General features: G+C 30.6%; 3 protein-coding genes across 6 annotated transcripts; all 3 read right to left on the reverse strand.

Annotated features, from left to right (window-relative positions):
* Nucleotides 1-855: 855 nt before the first annotated feature.
* Nucleotides 856-4,677, reverse strand: LOC114181196 (probable prolyl 4-hydroxylase 12). 2 transcript variants are annotated; one of them, XM_028067573.1, is made up of 7 exons: nucleotides 4,395-4,677; nucleotides 3,063-3,176; nucleotides 2,847-2,904; nucleotides 2,692-2,748; nucleotides 1,870-1,927; nucleotides 1,605-1,777; nucleotides 856-1,528 (listed from the first exon to the last, which is right to left on the reverse strand). In XM_028067573.1, the coding sequence occupies exons 1-7, from the start codon at nucleotides 4,460-4,462 to the stop codon at nucleotides 1,175-1,177; spliced, it is 882 nt and encodes a 293-aa protein (XP_027923374.1). In that variant the 5' UTR covers nucleotides 4,463-4,677; the 3' UTR covers nucleotides 856-1,174. The 2 variants fall into 2 exon arrangements, with proteins under 2 accessions (XP_027923374.1, XP_027923375.1); XM_028067574.1 differs by having other exon boundaries at nucleotides 2,847-2,887; nucleotides 3,058-3,176.
* Nucleotides 4,678-5,538: 861 nt separating this feature from the next.
* LOC114182240 lies at nucleotides 5,539-9,918 on the reverse strand. The gene is made up of 5 exons (XM_028069054.1): nucleotides 8,361-9,918; nucleotides 7,425-7,483; nucleotides 6,886-7,014; nucleotides 6,571-6,706; nucleotides 5,539-6,090 (listed from the first exon to the last, which is right to left on the reverse strand). The coding sequence occupies exons 1-5, from the start codon at nucleotides 9,063-9,065 to the stop codon at nucleotides 5,785-5,787; spliced, it is 1,335 nt and encodes a 444-aa protein (XP_027924855.1). The 5' UTR covers nucleotides 9,066-9,918; the 3' UTR covers nucleotides 5,539-5,784.
* A 5,905-nt stretch (nucleotides 9,919-15,823) lies between these two features.
* Nucleotides 15,824-23,774, reverse strand: LOC114181821. 3 transcript variants are annotated; one of them, XM_028068398.1, is made up of 11 exons: nucleotides 23,415-23,773; nucleotides 22,395-22,481; nucleotides 22,130-22,258; nucleotides 21,198-22,042; nucleotides 20,989-21,077; nucleotides 20,779-20,882; nucleotides 20,591-20,690; nucleotides 20,289-20,364; nucleotides 20,070-20,184; nucleotides 19,382-19,913; nucleotides 15,824-16,744 (listed from the first exon to the last, which is right to left on the reverse strand). In XM_028068398.1, exons 1-11 carry the CDS (start codon nucleotides 23,659-23,661, stop codon nucleotides 16,240-16,242), a joined length of 2,829 nt encoding a protein of 942 aa, XP_027924199.1. In that variant the 5' UTR covers nucleotides 23,662-23,773; the 3' UTR covers nucleotides 15,824-16,239. The 3 variants fall into 3 exon arrangements, with proteins under 3 accessions (XP_027924199.1, XP_027924200.1, XP_027924198.1); XM_028068399.1 differs by having other exon boundaries at nucleotides 21,198-21,775; nucleotides 23,415-23,772; XM_028068397.1 differs by having other exon boundaries at nucleotides 21,198-22,258; nucleotides 23,415-23,774.
* Nucleotides 23,775-24,958: the final 1,184 nt, after the last annotated feature.

The following is a 24,958-nucleotide window of genomic DNA, read 5'->3' on the forward strand; positions in this document are numbered from 1 at the left end:
TTATTGTTATATATTATGTTTTTTTTATTTTGTTTATATTTGTAATGTTATTAGTTTTTAAGTTTATTAAATGTAGATAAATTTAAATTTAACGTCATTAGGATTAAATGTTATATTGATGATTGACCGCAATTTTATAGGGTTAAATATTTTTTTTGTCCCTCAATATCGTTTGATCAAAATTAACGGCAAGAACCAAATTAAATCATAGTTAAGAAAATGATGACCAAATTAAATTGAAACAATGAACATCTTAAGAACCAAACTAATATTATTTGATAAATAGAGTGACCAAAAGAATAATTTAACATTTTTACTTTTATAATATAAAAAAAAGAAAGATAAAATACTAAAACAACCTTAACTATCACACGAGTACTCATACTTATTCATAAAAACAGTAACGCAAAAAATTATTAAGATTTTTAAGAAAGAGTGTCGAATTTTGGACAATGCATGCGGCCAATTTATTTTCAATTCTAAGATGACACATGCAGTCGTACCTATATCCAAATGACCCTTTTATCATGTAATGAAGGTAGTATAAACTAAGAAAACATTTAATTTATAAAACATTACATGAGAAGACACGTGCGGTCATACACATATCATACATATCCAAACGTCTTTATAAGCCAAACAAATACATTAATGTTGATTAATTAATTAATTAAAATGAAAGAAGAAGAAATGAAAAAATAAATTAAAAGTATTACCTAAACTCTAAAATGAAAGAAGAAGAAATGAAAAAATAAATTAAAAGTATTACCTAAACTTGGGAGTTGACAACTTTATAAAATTCCTAATTGATTATTACTTTATTATTTTACTTAAAAACTATACTGTTCATTATAATAAAGGTAACGGAACTTTTCTTTTATTCATGTAATTGGACAGCACCTAGTGTCTTCATGTAACGTCAACAACACTCAATCATCACTAAGGATATTTAAAAAGAAAAAATACATCAAAATTGAAATCCAAACCCTGTCAAAGTCCCAATTTCCTATACACTGTTTTGAGCACCTTTTGGTGCGCAACCCAGAAGAACATGACAAAATTTTAAGAAAAAAACTTGATAATTCCACATGTATTTCTCTATAGCAATAGGAAGGGGTAAAGAACTTGAGGGTGAATATTTATACTAACAGAAAGTGTAAAAGTCAAGTTGTGATCAGCATGCATTACAACTTTTCCTACACGTACCATAATAATCAGGAGATCCAACCATGAACACAGGGTTTCTTTGACATTCTCCCATGGATGCCCATGCAGGACAACTGTCATCTTGATCAGTACATTCATCGTCTTCTGATATGGCTGAGACCTTGCCCCTGCTAATTGGTTTCGCATAGAAGTATTTAATTGCAGACCACATGTCCCCTTCAAGCACAGGGCATCTAGAATGAAAACTACTCCTGTCAGGAGTAGCACTTGGGTGAAGAGAGAAAAACAGAATTGCATTCCCTTTTACTGGTTGGATGGTCTTGTTACTGTTACTGCAACTTGACCAACTGCTACTCCTTGGCTGAGAATAATAGGACATATTCAGAAAGAGGTGAAAAGTGAACAGCACATTGAAGAAAAAACTCAAATGGCCTTACCACTGATTCAGGAAAGAGAATTTGACCCCCTTTAGTAGAGTCTGAGAGATATAAAATAACTGTTGCCATTAGAGGTCCACTCAATTCCAAATTGGTTTTGTTTGTAAAATAATCTAGGGTTTGATCATTCTGCTCCGACTCATATTGCATGACTTGCAAAGGCTTGCTGTTCTCTGGTGGAAAAGATTATCAACAAGCAAGACAATAATATATTAGTCTGAGTATCATAATCTGACAATAATGGCCTGAACTGACCAATAGCTACCTTTAGGAAGTAAAGTCCAAATTGAAAGTCTTTCTTCAATCCTTGCAAGAATATCATCCTAACACATAATGTAAAACATCATTACAAGTCATGACGATGTCCAGAACACCATGTCAATATAGTAATAAACTGTTCAGGTCAAGCAACAAGCTTTAAACGAATGCATTGGCTAATCAATCTCCTTATAATGGGAAAAAAAAAAAAAGGCTCCAAGCTTTCTAGTTCAGTATCGGTGATACGTAAAATGATCACAATTCTTTTATACCAATACGAATACTTTTTTGAACTTTTAAAGTCACAGTAACAATCAGCAGAACTGTGAGCAAATAGAACCTTGAACTATATAGGAATAGATGCACTCTAAAGGATATGCTTGGTTTTTTCCCCAATTTCAGAATAAACTCCTGCTGAGAAAGAGTGTATAGGATTTTACCCGAAACTGATATTATTCTTTTGAGAAAACGGTAAAATAGACATTATTGTGGCGAAACATAAGTCACTACATGTTTGATTGATTGAGTTCCGAAGGCTATGAACTAACAGGAAAATGTGCATGAACAAAGTAATGCAATAACATGTCAGACTTGGGACCACTTGGTCAAAAAGCTTTTGGTATTCAATTAAATCAAACTAATTTAGAATAATAATAATAATAATAAAGGGAAAGGCTTTTATTGTGGGATGCTAATTAGTAATAACAATATTTAGAAACACAATTAGGTCTTAAACCAAGAAAGTTCAAATATAAATCAACTACGAACAGAACCTAATTTTGCTAAATGCTAGTTTGCAGTACTTGGTCCGGAAAAAATTCAAACTCACTTCCATCTCCAAGGAAGTTCCACCATTCCCTGAGGATTTTTCTTTCTCACCATATGCCTGAGAAAAAAAAAACAAAACAGTTGGTTAAAATTAAAAATTAGCCGAGTACTAGAAACACAAAAAAAGAAAACATCTCAAACAGAAACACATCTTACCACAGAAATAAGGTACTCACACTCCTTATCAGACAAAAATCCTTTGTATAGAAAAACCCTACAGTGGCAACAATACATCAGAGTTCGAAAAATTAAAAGAAAAAGAGGCTAGCAAACAAGCAAACAAATAAAAATATATATAATAGAAAATTCGCATATCTTCAGCAGTAATACAATCACTGATGATATAAGGGAAAGTTCTAGAAAGTACCTGACCTTGGTTGCCAAGAGATTTGGACAACACGTGATGGATTAATACTGTTGGAATAATGAACTGAGCCCTCTAATATCTGTAATGCAGTTTTCTCCTTGTCCCTTAATTCCTTTCTACTGCTTATGCAAATTAACAACGTGAACAACATAAACATTCTGATTAGTAACTAGTAAATAATCAAATACTACATCAGTCATGAATAATGGAAATTAAATCCTTGCAATGGTTATGTAGCTTTCAAAAATAAGTCCACAAGATCGATTAGGGGAAAACAAATGGCAACAAAAACATAAAGGCCGGTTATTTGAGAAAATGTCTTCTTTCATTAATTTTTACAGACAACTACAAAACTGTTGTTGCTTTATTTTTACTTTGTTTCTGATATAAAAAATTTTTGGATGAACCTAGCTAGAGACTACCAACTCAAGATAATGAGTAAAAGGAGATAATTTCTCTGAAGGATGTATTTCCTGCACACACACCTGGAAATCGAACTCTATACTCTAAGGGGTATGATTATTCTTCAACCACACATCACGATTTTTGTTGATCTAAACTATTTGTGAAGTTAAACTCTTAAGGGGGAAGGATCACACCTAATTATTCACAAAACAAAAAAACAAAAGGAAATGGAAATGAAAGTTTCTCGAACTAGTCACCCTTGTAGTAGCTTCCGAAACCTTTGGCATAATTTCCATTGCTAATTAGCATCCACAATACTGTTACTAACTGTTATTAACATTAGAACAAATTACAGTCACAAGAGATTTAATTGAATTTCACACTATATCTCTTCTTTTTTGTTCACCGTAACAACTTTTCTTAATTCGTATACCAATATAAAACTGAATAGCCTTTTTGTCAAACCAGATCTTTGATTTGTTATTCTCGTTATTGAAGATCCCACATCAACCCTTGCCTTAAAAACCAATCTTGTAAGATGGGTTAAGTCTAAATCTAAATTCTAAACTTATATCAGAGTTCATCTTAACTATTATTATGGTGGAACCATATTTGAACTATTATTATCATAGCCCTCAAATGTCTAGTATCATAAGAATTCTCATTAAACTTCAACAGGACTAAATCGTAACAGAATAATAGCAAATAGCAAAAACAGTTATACGTTACATGTTGTCTTGTTTTGGAGATTTCTCATACATATTAATATAATCAAATTAAAGAATATAACTGATACTTTACAAGCCAGATTTTATTGGATTGAACGAGTAACAAATCCAAAAAGTAAAAATGATTTTCAAAGCACTTGGTTGTAACAAAACTACAGCAAAAACGGTAAAAAAATATAGAGACGGAGTGTTTGAGCAATTTACCTGTTTGAAAGAGAAGTGCCAATTACGAAGAAGACGAGCAGGGCGAGAAGAAGGGTAACAGAAGCCATTGAGATCGGTCAATAGGAAGAAGCGTTGAGAAATGAAATCGGAAATGAAAACAATAAAAAAAAGTGCTTATTCAAACGCGATTTCTGTGTGCATCGATAATGTGTAATTGTTAATTTCCAATTGACAGTGATGAGACATGACGCGATTCATCGTGAATTTGCTTCTCTTCGCAGTTTGCTTTTCTTCTCTGTTATTCTTCACCTAATTTCACACTCCCATTACTCTCTTTTGTTTATTGTTATCTCTCTCATTTATAAAAAAAAAAAAAAAATTAGTAATTACTTTACTTCACTTAATATTTTCGTATATATAAACATAACTTTTCAATACAATATCCTTGGTATATCTTTTCTATGAGAAGAAAATTTTAAAATTACTAAAATCTTACATACATAATTATTTTTATAACATATAAACTACTTATACATGAAGGTGTTATTATTACATAACCAATTTAGTTGTAGTAGTTTAAATGTAACTTTTTTCCCTTGTCTAAATTTTGAATTGTTGTTTAAAGTATTAAATTGATTCATAAATGGATTCCAACCGTTAGTACATTACTAATTTAGTTAAAGTTGTTGAAAGGTAAGTTTTTTACCCCTTTCAACTTGTGCCTAAATTTTAAATCGATGTTATAGGTGGTAAAAAAAATAATGCTTTCATAATATGTTTCCAACCATTAGTTTTTCAACTAAGTCCAAGTAGTATTAGATACATGTTCATTAAGTTCTTAAAAAAAATGATTAAATCGTGGGAAGACTTTAAGGTATGTTTACTTTAGTGGATGGATTCAAGAAAGAATGAGATAATGAATTTCAAAATAAAATATGTGTTGTTTTTTTTTAAGAGATTTAAAAGTGATGATGAGTAAATTTAGAAATAAAATTTGTGAGTGATTTGATTGAAGTGATATATGAAAAAAAAAATAATAGATATAAAATTAAAACTACCAAAGTGCCCTTAATATAATTAAGATAAAAAAATGTTTTAGTAGATATAAAATTATTTAATAAAATAATTTTTTTTTGGTAATATATTTTAAATAGTAAAATCTCCTGCGAATGAAACCGCACCATGAGTGAATCTGTTGAATATTAAGGAAACTCTTTCAAAATTTGAATTTACAAGACTAAGAATGTTCCATGAATTCCCGTAACTATCAGCTTTATGAATCTGAACTTCAAATGCTAAGTACACTGGAATCCTGAATCCCATTAACACCTAAAAAATTCATTATTCCCCTAGTGAAGCTCAAGAATGAAGGAATTTTACTTTTTTACACTAAACAAAGCATATTATGAAGTCTCGTAGAAGGACTTGATCATTGTTTCTTGAGCACAGTGTGGCCATGTTCATCCTTGTCCAAATGACGCTCAATCAAAGCATCCCAGCTTTCATCCACAGAACTTTTATTAGAAGACTCACCCTGAGATCTTGTTGAACTGGCATCTCCCTCTTCATCAAAAGTGCCATACTCTGATGGTGGTGTGTAAGCATGTGGAACATGTAATGTTTTTGCCCTATGTAATGCTGCTTTATATTCAACCTTGTGTCTTGTTAGGGTTTCCTGACGCTCCATTTTTTGCTTGGCAGGAGCTTCCATTGGTTCAACCTTCTCCAGCATCAACTGCAGTTGACATAAACCATAGGGTAAAGGTTAAGTTTTGTTCATCAAAATCTTCAGGTAAAGACTGAGTTTTGTTCATGTGGGTCCTGCTAGTTTTATGGCACCTACATATTTAATAAACCCAACATGATATACTTTGAGATGTCGGTCTAACTGAGATGTCAAAGTACATAATGATATCTATCGTGAGTTTTACAGAAGAAAAAAAAATCCTATAAAATTGACTCGTGAGATGAGAATTGTTCAAGATTATCATAGGCTACATAGATCATAACACAAACTCAAGTAAAACCAACTAGTATGGACTAGATTTTTTGTATCTCTAGTTCATGTGTAATCTTAGCATATTTTTAAGGGCACCGGAAAAACAGGTCCTAGAAAAGAGAACCATATATTCACAGCCACAGTTAATTATGGTTATCACAAAGAAGAAAGACAAAGAATAAAACTTTACTTATCCCAATAAACAATTACACTTACATCCAGAGCCCTTTGGGCTTCTTTCTCAATCCAAATGATGGCATGATCAGATGTGGCATTACATGAAAGAACTATATGCTCAAACCTTCCATCTACCGGCACTGCTGTTCTCACTACTGGGGGAAACCTTCCCATTCTGCATAAAATGTTTAGAAGTTTAGATAACACCACAAGAAAAGGCAGTATAAAATACTTTCGGCTTGATCTTTGTTAACATTTTTTATTCTGCAAGAAACTAGAAGAAACACAAACGAGATTTCCAGAAAGAGAGATAGAATTCGGCATAAGGCATGAATTCTTTTTTCTTAACCATACTTAAAAGGTTTCCTCTCAACAATGTGATAAAGGCGACCGGGTGCATAGAGTCTTCTTGGATCTTTGAGCATCTTCTCTTCTGGAATGCATGTATCCCTCATGCACCTCATGCACAATAGGCATGGCAAACTGCCAGAAACAGAAAAATAAATTATTACAAGTAAAATTATCTCACCATGAACAAACACTCAATTATTTGTTTCAGTGATATATGATTATATTACAGTATATAAATAGGTAAAAATCTTACTTTGCAAAACAGATTCTTATATGGTATTGTAAAAAGTTTGTTGCGTCGTATTTTATCGAGCTACTATCGAGCTACTATCGGCTCAACCAGAGATAGTTAGTCTCACACTAAAAACATTCAGTCCTCAGTAGGAAAGAGTATGTTGGAGATCTCACATTGATGACCAAATTATAAAATATAAGTGGATGCAAACCTCATGCAAGTTGATTTTTTAGGGTTAAGTCTAAATCTACTTTCTAAGAGTATTGATAACAAAAAAGGCATAATTACACTAGTCCTTAAGACATACCAGAAAACAGACTTGAATATATCTTCCAATGGGGTGGCTGTTCTTGGTAAGAAGTCGTCCTGATCAAAGGTAAAGAGTGGTCAACTTCAAAATATCAGATTCATCAATCATGGCATCAAGTATAATGAAGCATGAAGAAAGAAAAGATTTGTAATGCATCATAACATATATTGGAACTTTAAGCGATATACTACTTATAAGAATAAATCATCTACTAATTCATTATGCTCCACATGAAAAAATCTTTATCCAGATATTTGGCCTGTATCGGGCAGAATAACACTCAAGAAAGCTCTCCAAATATTTTTTTTATCTCCAAACACTTAAATGTGTTAATTCATCTCACACTGAAAGTTGTTACTATGGATATAATTGTTTTCAACACACCGAGACATCAATAAGACTGTAACCTTACCTCACATGAAGTTAGTAGAATGCTTATGAAACCTGAATATGCAAACCATCATTCAAGAAACATAAAATTTCATGTACACAAATCTGTAGCCCTGAACCTGAGATAAACTGGCAACAAAGCTATGGATCCTAGTTAGAAGTTATTGGATTCGGACTCTATTCATTTTTCATCCCTTTAACTTGTTTTGAAAGTAATACAAATGAGTAGTCTTCCAAAAATAAATTCATCACGTTAAAAATTCACTACTCTTTGCAGAATGTTATCTTTCTATACACAAAGCAAAAACTGTTTATAAACACATCAAAAAAGAAGGTATTGTAAAACAAACTACATTCTACAAACATCCACAAAATGCTTGGTTTATAGAATCGGTTACATTGTAATCTCAAAGACTGATAATTTGTAATTAGTAATCCAGTCCCAATTATTTTATATATCCTTTAGGTGTTCAAGATTTGTTGACACAGCATTCTACACTAAATCAACCAATTAAACAGAAACAAAATTAAACGAAAACTTGCCTGCAATACAACAGAGTTGATGACATCTGCATATCTGACTGCCAAATTCAGTGACATGCACCTAGCAGGTGCAATGGCATAACACCTGACCCTCTTCCGATCAATATTTCCCAGTCTATGACTATTCTGCACCACCAGCATTGTCAGCATAGCTGCAACACCAGATCCAAGGGAATGTCCAACAAAAGTCAGCGTGTAATTTGGATGCTTTTCCACCAAATCCTTCAAAATTTCACATTCTGCATCCAAAACCCAACCAGCAGCTTTCAACAACCCATTGTGAACATACCCACCATCAAACTTTCTCTTCCCCAATCTATTGTCCAACAGAACCGCATAATCACTCTCCTTTGCCAAATTTAGACCCCTGATGGCAAGAACTATATCCTCATGCTCGTGATCGAGATACAGAACATAGGGTGGTGCCCTTCCACATGTATCTTCATATGTCTTTTTGAGAAGTAAAAAATCAGGGATAATTCCATAGCCACCAGGAGGTGCCCAAAGGGGTTGCCGAAGATCTTCTTCATACACAGATAAAATATAGCGACAAAGGCGTGGTATAGGCTCAAATTCTTCCACTGTGGCAAAACCCCAATTCTCACTGTCATGGCCAGCAGAATGAAGACATCTTTTCCAAGCCCAACGAGCACAAGCTAGACAGTACACACACTCAAGAAGAGGAAGGCCACACAGGAATGACATTATGCCTACAGCGTAAGCTGCAAACAAATGGAGATTTTGTACCAATTTTCTCTCAAGTGCAATGAATTTCTCACACTGACAAATATGAACACAAAAAATGGAATCTGAAGCTTGAACTCACAAAAGGGGTCTCGAACAAAACATAATTCAATATAAATACAGATTGTAAACAATCATGGATCTAGTGCTGACTTACTGTAGCAGCAGATGTACACAATTAACTAACTGCCACAGCCACAGTGACCAACAAAGTAACTAGAGACAATAAACAAAAACTGTAATTTCCCAGCTCCAGTTATTGAATCCTCTAGAACAAGAGACAAACATCACAAGAAGAGGGTGAAAATCAGTACACAATATGCCGAATCCAGTAAACTCACAAAAATCTCACACGCAGAGTGACTCAAAACACATCAAAACTATGACTCACAGGTGATCATTGATCAAAATCACAAATTCTGCACTGGTTAAAGGACCCACCAGAGAACAGTGAAGGAAAGTCACTCAGTTCCAAAAATCAGTGGGGATGAAGAATTAAAGTACCCAGAACTCCAAAGAGGAAACTTTATTTAATGGGGTTTAATCATATGTGGTCACGGTGTGGGAAAAAGAGACAGCGGATTTTCCTAGATTTATAATTGGTCGTGGGGTGCGTTGTAAACTTTGTACTATGATATTATTGCTGCAAATTTTAGGATGAAGAAGAATGGAAGAAAAGGGCAGAAGGGTAGCCAAACCTACAATTCAAACTCAGACAAAAGATTGGGTTTTGCATTTTGCTGACACCATTGGATGAAAGATTCAAACCCGGAACCTTCTGTTCTATTCTTTCATCCCACTAAAGTGTGAATTGAAGAAAACAACCATATGAATGAATAAAAAGATATTATCTTTTTTTTTCCTCAAAATAAAAGTATTCTTTTTCTTTAAGTTGTAGTAGTAAGACCCTAACAAAATGGAGAGACTCCCAATATTTTTTAAAAAGTGTCCTTACATTCTTTATATATAAATCATAATAATTATCTTACATGAATGTGTTTTTAAAGTGGTTAATTTTCTTTTTAATTTTTTTTAAATTATATTTGTTTGTTATATATAATTTTATCTTTACTTCTAAATTAAATTTTAATGTTTTAAAATGAAACTATTAATGGTTAAAAAATATGTTTCACTTTGCATATTATCAATTTAAAATATCAATTATATTTTAGAAAATATTTATAAGAAATTTTTAACTATAGTATACATCCTATATTTAAAATTTTTTATTTATAAAAAAATAGATATATGAAATATATATTTTTTCTATATATGGTATAAACTAACATGGTAATAAATAAATAAAGTAATATGATAAATTAGTCAAATTTTAAAAATATGCATAGCATATTGCAAGTATTAATAGCATATATTATAATTCAATACGTTCAATTACTTTATGTTAGGGAAGTAACATATTTCTTTGGATTTATTGAAAATATTTTTCTATAAATGAGTAGTTACTTTTTAATAAACTAAAGATCAACTCAACATATATTAAAGTTACTTATATCTTTATATTGTATTAATTACATGTTTAGTACAGATTTTTTTTCCAAATATCAAAAAATACAGATTTAAAAAAAAATCTTATGAAATTAATAAAAATAAATAAATAATATATAAATCAAACATGGGTTATGTAGCTCACAAAATGTCAAAGTTAAATGATCTCTTATTCTTTAATAAAATTATAACATAATGTAAAAAAATATATATAATGTAAAAAAAAAAATTACAACATCATGGAAGGACTAATAAATTGTCATATGAATATATTTTCCTTATGATATAGTGGTGTTGATTTGGATAGTTATTATACTGGGTTTAACTGCCATTAGGCTTACTAGTAAGTGTTTACTTTTTTTTCTTATAATAATAATACAGTAAAAAATATTATTAATTTTATTAAAAATATATGTTAATAAAAAATAATTATAAAATAAATTATTTTAGTATAATTATTTAATTCAATTAAAAAATAATTACAAAATTTTAAAAATAAAATAATAAATGAGTTATAATAATATGGGTAAAATTGATAAATTATATATGAAAAGCAGATAAAAAAAATGTTATTAAGAGAATTTCACTTAATAGTTATAGATTATATTATGTATATCAGAAAATTTTATTTCGGGTGTGGTAACTTTATGAAATTTTATTTTTTATACAATTAACTTTTATATTAAATATTAAAATGTTTAATTTAATATAAAGTTTTGTTATAAATCAAATTAAAATCTATAAAAGCTGAAATAAAACAAGATATCTAGGGAAAATATAGTTAGCACATATTATTAATATGACACATTTTCTAATAGCAAAGATCTAGGACTTGTTTGATGACAGACATATAGTAAGATGTGATGTGATAACTATTTTAATATATTGTAATAAATATTTTGATATTTTGATATATTAATAAGATGTAATTTCTTTCATTATTATGATTTTTTTTTTTACTTTTAGAGACCGTTAGAAAATACATTATAGAATAGTTGTCTTTCCTCTGAGGGTAAACACGATTATAACCTTTAAGGTTGGAATTAAATTTATATTTCATAAAAAAAAATATTTTGTAGATTTAAATTTAAATAATTATATTAAATTTAAAATTTGTGAGAAGAAGTGAAGTTTAAGTTTAATTTTTCATAAAATTAATTTTTAAGATAAAATTTACGCTCACTTACATATTATAAAATTATTTTATTTTTAGTTGAGTAGTGATTTCTGATATTTATATTTAAAAGAATAGTTTAGATATTTATAAATTAATTTGACATTGAGTTTTAAATCGATTATTTCTTCAAAATTTATTTTAACTTTAGAATAATTATAAATTAATATACATTTTTTAGAATACTTTTTAAAATAAAAACTTGTTGAGTGTTTCATATTTTTATAAAAGGTGTAAATTATTTAAAGGTTAAATTATGTGTTTGGTTCCCATTTAGGAGAATATCAATTTAGTCTTTTCTATTTTTATTTATTTCAATTTTATCCCTATTTTGAAAATTTTGTTACAATCAAGTGTGTTTCATTAGTACTTTAGTAACAATGTTAAATAGGTATCGTATCAGTTCCTAGTTTTTTATTTTTCTTAATGTCTTAAATAAAATTCAAAATTTGTCATGTGTCATTCTTGTGTCAAGTGTCATTTACTCATTGTCAATCTTGTTTCTGCATTTTTATTGTCTCAATTTAGTCTTAATTTTCTTTTAAAATTGAACAATTTTGACTCTCTCCAACTTAAAACAAAACTTAATTTTTATATAAATGTTATACAAATATTTTTATTGAATTTGATATTTTTATTCAAATTGATATTTTTATTATATATTTTTAACAAAACTAGTTTATTTAAATTTGTATTTCACATCCAACTTTATTTCAAATTATTTACAAATTTTAAATTTATTTGTTTTAAATTGTTATAAAAATTATTTTAAAAGTTTAGATTTGAATTTTTATAATTTCTATTTTTACACTAACTCAAATATTTGTATAGAAATTATTGAACTTTACACATTTTAAAAATATACAATTATTTGAAATATAAACTCAAATAAAAACAATATTAAAATATGATGTAATAAAATATCAATATAATTATTTGAATTTTTTTATATTGACAACTTAAAAAAAATAACGTTTAATGTCGAATATAAATTTAAATAACCTTAATCTTGTGAAAAATATTTAATACAATATCAATTTTAATAAAAATATTTATATACCATTTATATATAAATTAAATTTAGTTCCAATTTGAAAAGTGAGAAAATTGTTCAATTTTTACAAAAGCTAAGACTAAATTACAAAACAAAAATATGATGATCAAATTGAGGATGAGAAGATGATACCTGACGCAATAGTAACACGTGGTACTGACACGACACTGACATGTTACATAACATTGTCACTACACGTGGCACGATGTCAGCTTGACATGCTGCAAATTTTTAATTTTAAAAAATAAGTAATTTAAAAAAAAACTATGAACTGACACGTGAGACCTCTTTAACCGTGTTAGTCTAATACTAATAGAAAAGCCTTGATTAGATCAAATTTATTAAAATAGAGACTAAATTGAGATAAATAAAAATAAAGTGACCAAATCAATATTTTCTTACCAATACGAAAACCAATAAGATAATTTAACCTAATTTAAAAATAAGTAAACTTTATGTGATAGTGATGCATCGGTTTTAGATTTATGTATAATATTTGGTACATTTATTGGATGATAGCAAATAGTGTATTAGTATTAAAAGGTATCATTGGATAGAAATAATACATTTATTAGTATTATTGGATAGAAATAATTAAAAGATGAAAATGGAGAGGTATTTATTACAATATTTTAATATAAAAGGTATGTTAAATAAACATGAAGCTGCATTTGGGTTTGCTAGACTTCCACATTAAATAAATATATTTTCTTTTCTTATTCCGTACTAAATCAAACGCAAACTACAGTAACTTATTTTTTAAAAAATAATTAACGCACATTTTTATCAGTATGTATTCTTTTATATCTAAAGGGTTAATAATATAAAATTACGATGACATATTCATGGAAAGTATATTTTCTTAAACTATATTCTATATATTTTTAATTAATATTTATTTAAATAAATTATATTTATTTTCAGTTTTATCATATGAGATTATTACGTGGAATAGATTTTGAGTCTAATAAACTTTTTGTTTTAATGTTCTATGATATGTAATATTCTCAATATGTATTTTGTCATTTTTATGTTAAATTAATTTAAATTAAATATAATAATTAAAACGAATTAAAATTTAAATTATTTATTTGAAGAATCGAGAGTATCATAGGAGTTTCGGTGTAGAAGGTTATCATCCAAACCGATTAGAAACTGAATCAGAGTAAGTTTATTTTTAAAATTTCTTTTGAGTCAGTTTGGTGATATGCTTATATGGAGAAAACTTGTTTGCATGACTCTTTTGGATTCAAGATAAATCTCTGCATGTTAGTGATCTCTAAAGTGTTTTCCTAAGCATGTAAAATGATCGTGTCCGGTAGGTCATATGAGCAAGACTTGGACTTAGTTCCTTAGGCCTAATTGAGCCTAAGTTGTTTTGTCAAAATATATTGTTGTGAGCATATAACCTGCATATTATGTGATATTTCATTGAACACATAAATCTTCTAAAAGTAGATTATGTAATCATGAACATGTTGAGGAGTAATTATGTGCATGACATGGTTGAATGTGTATTGTGTGTGTTCTGACTCGAAAACGAGGTAGTTGTTCCTAACGATGTTGTTGGATAGACTTGGGTCGGGTAGGAACAGTATGAAAAATATAGTTTATTTTATTCTTGGCTTAATTAGTAATTTAGTCTAATAATTTATTGGTTTGATTCATTTTGGTCATCTTATTATTTATTTTTTCAAATTAGTCCTCCAATTTTTTAAAAATATTTAATTTGGTCCTCCAATTGTTTAAAAAGGTTATTTTTAAAAAATTTCAATTTAGTCGCTCTATCTAAAATGTTGATTCAATTTTGTTCTCGTATTTTTTTTAAATGATCCAATTGTGTTCTCTCCCATTTAAGACCAGATTAATAATTAAGGTTAATTACAACTTATACATACATGTTAAAATATTTTTTATAATTTATACACCAAATCATCCCACCTAAAGACTCAAATTATTTTATTTTTTCATTTTTTGCACTCCACCTAAATACTCAAATCTCTTACATATAGATGGAGTATTTTGATGTATAAATTCTAAACAAAAATAACATGTATATATAAATTGCAGTTAAACTTAATTACTAATTTGACCTTGAATTCGAGAGGACAATGTCGGATTGTTTTAAGACATAAGAGAATTAAATTGAATCAAAATTTTAAATAGAGGGACTAAATTAAAAATTTAAAAAAATAAACTTTAAAGAGCTAAATTGAACATTTTTAAGAAATTAAAGGATTAAATTGAGTCCAATAAAAAATGAGAGGATCAAAATGAACAAAACCAAACTCAATAGATGATAGATCACTAATTAAGCCTTTATTTTTTTTATAAAATGTATATGTGTTCTTTTGTTATACTCCTATGAAGAAATATGTTGAAGTAAATTATTTTAAAAGTTTTAATTCATGTGAAATGTAAATATTTGAATATGTGTAGAAGTTTTCTGTAGCAATATTTCTAAACAATTTGTTAGATGATTAATTATATAATGACTAGTTAGACAAGTGGTAGTAGTAATATAGCACAATGCCAGGAGTGTTAATAAACAAATTAAATCTTACGATTTTTTTTTCTTCACATTCTTACTCTTACATCATCACATCTTTGTTACAACAAGTATTTTTATTATAATTATTATTTTTTCATTATTGTCACTTCAACCATCTTATTAATATTATCATTATCATCACAAACATCCTCACAAACTTATTATTATCCTGTCTTTATAATAACAAACTCCAAACATTAAATGATATTAGTATCTATTTTTTATTCTATCATATTGTCAAAAATTATTGTATGTCCAACTGTGCAAGTCCTTGACGAGATTAAAACATATATAACACACGTTTTATACCTCAAAATCTAAAAATACAATTATTAAACTATATATCTTCTATACTGTTTTAAAGTTTCACCTACCTCGGACATAAATAAAACGTTATAATATATATTCCACCTTCATTTTAATCATGGTAGCAGTGAATCACAATCCAATATCTTTATATAGTTTAAAAATGAAATCTCTTATTATACTAACACCCTTATTGCAACGATTCCTAATAAAGAGGGCGTTTGAGTGAGTAATGGTCATGATTCATGACAACTTACACAAAACATGCTTCAAAAGAAAAATATCCATGCCTCTGATGCGATGCAGGCATGACAAAATCTTGAATTACACCTGGTTATTCCTCAACTACAATTCTTACTAGTATCAATTATACAAACAGGGCTTCATGTGAACATGTTGTGATCTTCAAAAGGCAGTCATTAGAACCGCCAATGTCCCTGCATCTGTGTCTGGTACACATCTCTATTGAAGCACTGAAAATAAATCAAAGGTAACCGGCCACTCAACAGCCAATAAGGTTGAAAAATGTTGAGGGTAATAGATATCAGGTCTTGAACTTCTGTGTGAATTTTTGAGTGATTTTCTCAACCCCTTCTCTACAATCACCAGCAACACGCTTTGCACCTTCTTTGAAACCAAATCCAACTTCGATAGCACTTTGTTGCAACTCACTGGCTGACTTACCTACCTTTGATATGGCAGCTTCTCCAAATTCTTCAGCTTGTTTTCCTGTTCTGGATGCCCATTCCCTCAATTTTGATATAAATTGGGAGACCAGGTGGATGATTTTGTCAAGTATGTCTCTAGATTTTCCTCTGATATCTGATGCCATTAGTTTGAGCTTGTCCAATAAGTTTTCGGCCCTGTCAACTGTTCCTTGAACCGAAATCTGCTCTGAGGCATTGAGCCATGTAACTCCGGCGGAGGCCTCCTTGCGGAGGTCATCGTCAACCACCACTTTGATCCCATGCCTCTCCCAACGATCTCTAGCCTCCTCTAAGGCTATTGCTTGCTCTCTCACTCGTTTAGCCTCATCCTCTGCCCAAGCCCTGAATCCAAGAATTAACATAACAATTTATTCAGATGCTAATTGGGTAATAATCATCATTTTATACAAAAAATGAGTTTATCTAAACTGTTTCATTTAACTACAATAAACAATTGCCAATAAGGCATTTGTCTGGCTGGACTAAATATAATATACTGGTAGTGCTAGTAACATTTCATAAATTCAAGCACATCTGTGTTAATTCCGTACAGCAAGTACAATTGGAAGCAGTTAAATAGTTACTAGAGAAAATTACAGTCGCACAGAGGAATGATGTCAGAAAGGAGAGCATGTACGGTGATCATTCGTCTAATTAGTGTACCTGTATAAGGAAGTTTTATAATTAGTTTTAGTTGGGTTAAAATATATTTCTGATCCCTTCAGGTACCGCTCATTTTCGATTTGGTATTGTATAAAGGAAAATTAATTTTTGACAAAATTTTATTGACAAACTTTTGACAATGCACATGTGATAAACTTCATTAAGGTAATGCACATGTGACATTACCTTAATGAATGAAAAAAATGTTTGATGTGACTTGGAAAAAGAAGAAAAATGTTTAGTGCGTGTTGAAAAGCAAATTTTGTCAAACTTTGTCAAAATATCACAGTACTTGAACAAAATATGCTCCAGTTTATCCATATAAAGTATAGTTAAGGCTGGATAAGAGCGAGCAACAACCTATAAGAGGAAAGGTGATGAGAAACATAAAGGGAACCATTTTGATATTCAGTTTATGAAGTTACTGACACCGAGTTTAAGAAAGAAGATAAATGATAAGTCATGGGATTGATTACTACTACAAATTACCATGATAAGATCAAAATTTGAATTCATTTAACTTAACTCCATAAAGTTCTCACAAAGAAAACTTAATTTTCCTTCAGAATTCTTATATTTCTCCCTTACATGTCATCCTTTTATATGCTAAATTATGTATCACTCTAGACAATCATAATAAGGCAGACTAAATTCCACACTTCCTTCAACAAAAACAATTAAGCCAATATCAGGATAAAAAAACCATCACTTTATTCGTTTTCCATTCTAGAACTGGAATCCCTTCAAATAACGCGTTGTTTGTTGAGCCATATAATGAAAAAAACTTTCTCACATTGTTGAATGGACAAAACATTTTCACAATTAGAAAAAATATCTCTACTATTATTTTTTTCCTTCCTCTTTGTCACTTTTTTTTTTATTTCTCCTTTACTTTTTATTCTTTTATCTCTTTTTCTTCACTTTACTTTTCCCTTAACTTCTTTTCTTTTATTTCTTTTCCTCTCAAGTCCTCTTTTATTTCTTTTTCTCTCAAGTCCTTTTTTTTAATTTTTCCATGAACTCTTTTTCTTTTATTTCCTTTTCTTCTCTAATTTTCGTTTCTACTAGCTCTCTTTTTCTTTTTCTCCATCTCTATCTCTCTCATCATTACAATTACTGCATCTCTTTTCCAATACTCATAAAAAATTCTCTCTTTATCTCTATATATTTGCTCTCTGTTTTAATGTCTTTATCTCTTAATTAAAAAACATAATAAAGATTACGAAGAAAACCCAAAATTAGATTTGACCCTTTCTAAATTATATAAAAAAGTGTCTGCAGGTTTGCTATAGGAAGAGGAAAGTGGCAAAGTTGTAACAAACTGTTACTGAGAAGTAGGGTTAGTGGTCCTTATTTGGGGTTAGTGGTCCGTATTTGAATAGTTGTTGTAAATCTTATAACCTATAAATAAGCCCTCTTTATAGTAAAAGGGGCATATTGAGAATATATTGTTTAATGGGAGATTTCCTGTGTAAATGGAGGAAGCTCCTTTGGTGTAGACCTTAGTAACTTGATCCGTGGGTTACTTTCCTTTAAGCAATAAAGAAGTATTTTCAGAATTATTTTCTAATGTGTGTGATTTTTCCCTAGTAGGTTCTATTTTTCTTATCCAACAAAGAGGAACCAGACAGTATAACTGTTTTCAATTTAGTCCTTGCTACATGCTACTGCTAAATAACCCACATTTTGGAATTTATAATATACACGACAGCCATTTTCAATTTGCTCTCTATGCTGCACAGTAACTCCATACAAAACTTCTAGTGTTAGAAGAAGGTCTACAAATGGCAAGGAAAAAATTGAGAGCAATTGCTCGGTAGAAACTAAATAAAACTTTTTCACAAAGCAATTGAAGTTACATACTTCATTATGACATAGTTTCATACAAATATTGAAGTGTGACATATAGGTACCAAAAATATATATTTGAATCTTTAATTTGCGTACTTCATTAATTCATCATGAACAATAATGGGCCAAGCATATCAAAGAAACAATTGCAGTTGCTTCCTGTAATCTATTAGCTCATTGGCTTGATTTTCTTATTTTTGAAAAGAACATAGAAGAATCTATCAGATTTCATTTTAATCATGTTATCTATTGGTGGGATTTAAGTCCCTTCAATGTGACTTCATACACGAGATGGAGAGTAATTGCTTGATTAATCCTAGCCCAAGGCAAAAATAAAAGGAAAATACAATACATTTGTCACTGCTTCTCACCCCCATATCATATCTACTTTTACCAATCCTACAAAACTAAAATTGAAAGCTGGTATAACATATTTAGCTGCCCATAAAAGTTTCATGATTTTACCTGGCCATAGACAGGGCTTTACGTTCTACCTCTAGCTCATATTGTAAACGAGCAATCTCCTTGTTTTCAACTTCTGCTTGTTCCCGGAGTTTGTTAATCCTCTCTTTTTCGTGTGCTATTTCTACCTTGTCATTCATAAGGATTTGTAATTGATCCTCAGCCTCATGCCTTAACTTTGAAAAAACCTCCATTTCTGAGTCAATAGCAGCTCGTTCTTTTGTCAATGCAAGGTTATCCTTTTCTCTCTCAGCTCTTAACCTTTCCAACTCGAGTCTTGCCTCCTCAGCCATTTTTTCAACAGCATTGATCTTTTCCCTCTCTAATAAAAGCTCCAGCTCAAAACTTGCATTGATATCCTTCTCTACCTGAGCTACTAAAGCACTATGAGCAGCAACAGCATTTTCAGCAATAGATTCTGCTTCAATGCGTGCAAGCTCTTCACTAACTATTTCAGAAGCTTCTCCAGTAGCTAGAGCCATAGCTGCTTGGGCTTTTGTTACAGGCTTATCTGGCTGGAATAATCTTGTATAACCTGGAATATCACAGCCCCAAAAATACAAGAATATTGAAAATTAAAAACCAAAATCAGATTAGAAATAACTTGGAGAAAAGAAACAGTAAATAAATTATATGAAAGTGAATCAAAATTCACTATCAAGCATATGATTAAGCATATTTTTAGAATTACCAAAAGCAAGAGCTATTATTCCATGCTCGCCAGCAGATAGATCAGCTACTAGGGCAGGGCATGCATTAGGATGTATCTTATCAGCGTCCAGAAAACCAGAAAGTTGGTACAGTGTCTGTTCATCAGTCAACGAATTAGATCAACACATTCATTAGTTCAATTAAGTTGGAATTGAGAAGATAGCTTAAACATATCAGACAGAGAAACAAGTTGAGTAACCTTTCTGTCAGCTTCTGGAAGCTGCCTTTTCTCCAGAGCCATTTTCCAACTGACAAGATCTTGACGTGATAAAGGACTGCAGAAAATAACATAAAAGAAGGAGATCACAATGGTAGCCTACAGCATACAAAATTAAAACCACATCTCAAACAGAAGGTTGTGCAACTGCGTACTAGGAAAAAAATAGATGAAATATTAAGTCTAAAAGTTCAATTGCAATAATTTTGTATGATGATTGTACATTGCAGAGATACAAAAAAATGTACCCACAGATTACATATCCAAATTCAGAAAGAACATACCTTCCAGGGGAGAAGTAAAATGGACTATCATCTTCATCACCAGATAACCGTATATCTTGTCTTGAAAGCCTGCTCTCAATAAGTCCAGCTTCTGCCAAGCCTGAAAATTAATATTGGATCTTCTTTAGACAAAATATGAATATGGCAACATGTTGTAATGTTAAAAAATTATGAAGTCACGTACTGACCTTGAATGGAAGAAAAATCAGGGTCCTCAGGGGTGACATCGTCAAATGCAAGCTCAGTAACATTGTCTATGTACATGGCCGGATACACTTTCGAAACAGTGCTCCTAACAAATTACCAGAAAAACACATGTAATGTCAAGTATTAAGTATTACATATATAACACATTTTGTCATTCACAACAAATGTAAAAGGAACAAATAAAGTACTACCTTGAAAGTGTGCTGCTAGCAGACACCAACCAGCGAGCATATTCACGACGAGTACATAAATCACTAGGTTGAACATCAGGCTCAATGACCTAAGAATGTAAAAATATCCAAGTGAACAATAACAAGTGGATAAAAAAGTAGAATTAAATTATAAATGCAAAGTGTATTATAATCACCTTGAAACATGAAAATAAAAAACAAAGAACTACCTTTAAAACTTGCAATGCAGCTAGTGCTTGCCCTTGGACTTGATCAACAGCTGCAGGAACTAAAACCTTTCCAGGAAACACTTGTGCAGTTGCAGAAACTACGGATGGAGCGGGAATACCAGGAACAGAGAAAAAGGATCCAAAATTTGGAGATTCAGATTTAACTTCATCAACCTCATAACTATCATTTATAACCTTCTCATCTACCAGTGCATTGGCTGATAATAAAACAGATGATTTTTCAAACACGTCATTTCCAGGAATGCTCCACTCTTCAAGGGATGGCTCATTTCCCTCAGCAGAGACCTGCGGAATTTTGTTCAGATCAAGGCTTTCTTTCTTTGAAGCTGACAGAATATTTTCTTCAACAGCTTCATTGAAAAACTTATGATCTGAAATCGTGTTATTTGACTCAGGACTGACCACAACACTAACAATTTCAGTCTCGTTATCAGCACCTGAACTAGAATAGGTTTCGCTAAAACCAAAACTAACACTTCCACTTGAACTGGTTATTTCATCATGCTGAACAGCATTAAGGTGGGGTGGTTTAGCACCATCGTAGTTGGGCAGATCTCCTGGATCAACATTGAATAGGTTTTCTTTAAGATTGGCAGTAGATTCTGCTGTATCTACAGTAGGGTTGCTATCAAAATCTCTAAATCCATAAGCATTAAAAGAATCAACAGTGTTTTCAGATTCAAGTGATACTGGGCTTTTACTGGCAAAAACTAACTTGTTATCAAAAGCTGACTCATGCTGTAAGTCTTCTTGAACAAATATATGTTTAGTGGCATCATCAACATCAACGGAGGAGTTTTTACTATCATATATCAACTGGGATCCTATATCAGAATCATCAACAATACTATTGTCACGGTAAACATTACGAGACTCAGAAGATGAATAATCGTTGGACATATCTATCTGACCTTCTATTTTATCATTTCCTTGCTCCACCTTATCAACATTTTCTGGTTCTGTTGTTTCATTATTATGATCATCAGAAGACAAAATTTCCTCCTGCTGGGTAGTCAAGGGCTTCATGTGCTGCTCTGGTCCTGTATCCAGCCATACACATTCCAGTTTCCAACGGAGAAGTTTAGTTAAACAGAAGACAAATTAATTCACTCAAATGAAAGCATTTCACGTAACTCAATGATTATGACATGAGATAAGCAAGCAAAGACAACTTACTGGAACCGGTTTGTTTGCCAAGAGATAAGGCAGCAAAGGTAAGCCCTGAAAGAAGAAGCACTCCAGCCACTCCTACTCCCACAACTCCTGAAAGCAAGCTACTTCAAAAGTGTTATTAAGTAATGTGAAATTGCTAACACTTCACAAAACACAATTGACATTTCAGTAATTCACATCCCACAGTCGCAACCATGTTTATTATTACTTACATGCAATCCGAATGCATCAAGTCAATTAACCAATCAAATTCAAGTGCAATCATGAACGAAACGAAAAAGTCCATCATGTTTAATATGTAGCAAAAACCACACGTAAATTCAAACTATCCTCCGCAACAACGGCCAAATAATGAGTTTAATTTAATGCAATGTCAATGTTGGCATGCCTTCTAAAATAATTACTACAAAGTCAACCAATTTATCATGCACAGTTATTTGTGATTATACGACAATGTAAAAATTCACAAAATAATTTCATGTTGTCCGTGCATACACTTTTTACTCAAATAATAATAGTTTCAAACTACGTTCCATGACTTACAAATTGTTACAAACAGTCAACAGTGTTCTACCATACATGATGCAATTCAAGATTGGCCAATATTGTAAAAACTGTTACACCACCAATGTATTCTAACCTAATATTTATAAATTTTTCACCTTACTTTACTTAACGTAGCAAATATTTTTACTAGTTTGCATCATCATCGAATCATCACTAACACTGACCATTCTTGAAAACTTTAAATTTAAATAAAAAATGTTATATCCAAGTTATGTCAAACATACCTTCATTACTCAAAATTAAAAAAAAGAAAAGAAAAAAGAGAGAGTAGGTTAACAGGTTTTAACATAAGCCTTCAAAACATCCATATCGGTAATCAAAACATCCATGCATCATAAGTATTATCAATGGGAATACTTCAAGTTATTTCACTTTTCTTGCAAAATAAAAACGGATAACTAAATTAAACAGTGACGAATTGCGAACGATGAGTACAATTTTGGAGAACGCACTCACCTCCATAGGACTCCTTCTTCTTGTCGGTCTGTTGCTCGGCGTCGGTGTCGGACCAGCCGGAGAAGCCGTCGAGGTTGGGTCCGGACCCGGTCCACTCCGAGGCGGCGCCGTCCCGCTCGGCGCGTAAAGGGCGAACGCGATTCTTGTTGAGGTTGCGCATTCGCAAGTGCGGAGTAAGGGGAAATTTGGGTGCGGCGAAGGCCAATCGAAGCTGGAGGGAGGTGGGGGAGCACGTGAAGGAAGCCATTCCGTTGCGACGATGAAAGAGAGAGAAAGTGGTTAGAGAGAGAGGGAGATGGATAAAAGGAGGGTGTGAAGAGTGAAACAAAATAGCTTTTGCGTTGGAATTTTGGGATTTGTGACTGTGATCCTCTTCTCTGTCTTCTGTAGTAAGGGGAATTTTGATTTCATCGATTAGTTTTCGGAGTGTGAAAGTAAATAGATTTTTAGGTTAACAGGAAAATAGATTTCGCCAAAACTTTTGACTTAATTCAATTTTAACTTCACCATAAATTTGAGATATTTTAATAGATTTTTTATTAAATTTTTGTGATCTTTTTACTCTTCAAAAATTTAAAATTTTGTAATTGAATATGTATCGCTAAAATTTTGTATTAATTATGTCATCTAAAAGTTATAATATCTTATATGTCATTATATTTTGTTGCACAAGAGTATGTTAAAACATATAGAGAGATGATAAAACACTTCACATAATTAATTGAAAAGATCTTATTTTTTTTAAAATAAAAAAAATCTCAAATTTATTATGTTAATTAAACCAAAATTATTTTATTTGTTAACACTTCATCAATAAGTTAAATACACAGTAAGATAACTTCATTAAGTTAACAATTAATTAATAATAACACAAATACCAAATTAACATATTTATTGAGTATTAAATATGAATGACACTATTGTCTTACGAATAATAATTGATACAATTGGTTTAAGAGTAATAAAATAATTTATTAATCTGTTTATTTGTGCTTTTAAGTGATTTTTATATGAACAAAAACTGAAATGTTTGGTTTACAATAAAAATGTTTTTTCTTATTAAACAATTTCTTTTTTCTATTGTTATTTTTTATTTACCATCTTACACTATAACTCGGAGAAAAAACAGAACAAAAAAAATACTTAGAAGAGAAGATGAGAGCGAAACTTTTTTAATGCAATAATAATAGCATGAGAAACCACTCCATGTGTTGCGTATTAAAAAAAAGTAGAAAAACTGATTTTTCTGCTTCTACTCTTTTTTTATAATAAGTTTATTCGTGTTAATAATCATAATAAATGATTATTCAATTAATTTATTTTATTAAAAAGTGTAAACAAGTAGATTCATTAACATATCAACCTTGTTGATTTAAGAATAACAGAATAACTTTTTAAATCAAATTAGTATATTTATTGAATATTAAATATTGTAGTATTAGAAAAATGTTGGAATTGCCAAAAAAAATATTTAAGTCTATTTAAAAAAAGTATTTTTTTTTCCTTTTGCATTGGCTATACAGCTGACCCTTAGAAGTTGTTAA

This window comes from Vigna unguiculata, chromosome 4 (assembly GCF_004118075.2).
Source record: "Vigna unguiculata cultivar IT97K-499-35 chromosome 4, ASM411807v1, whole genome shotgun sequence".
NCBI lineage: Eukaryota > Viridiplantae > Streptophyta > Magnoliopsida > Fabales > Fabaceae > Vigna > Vigna unguiculata.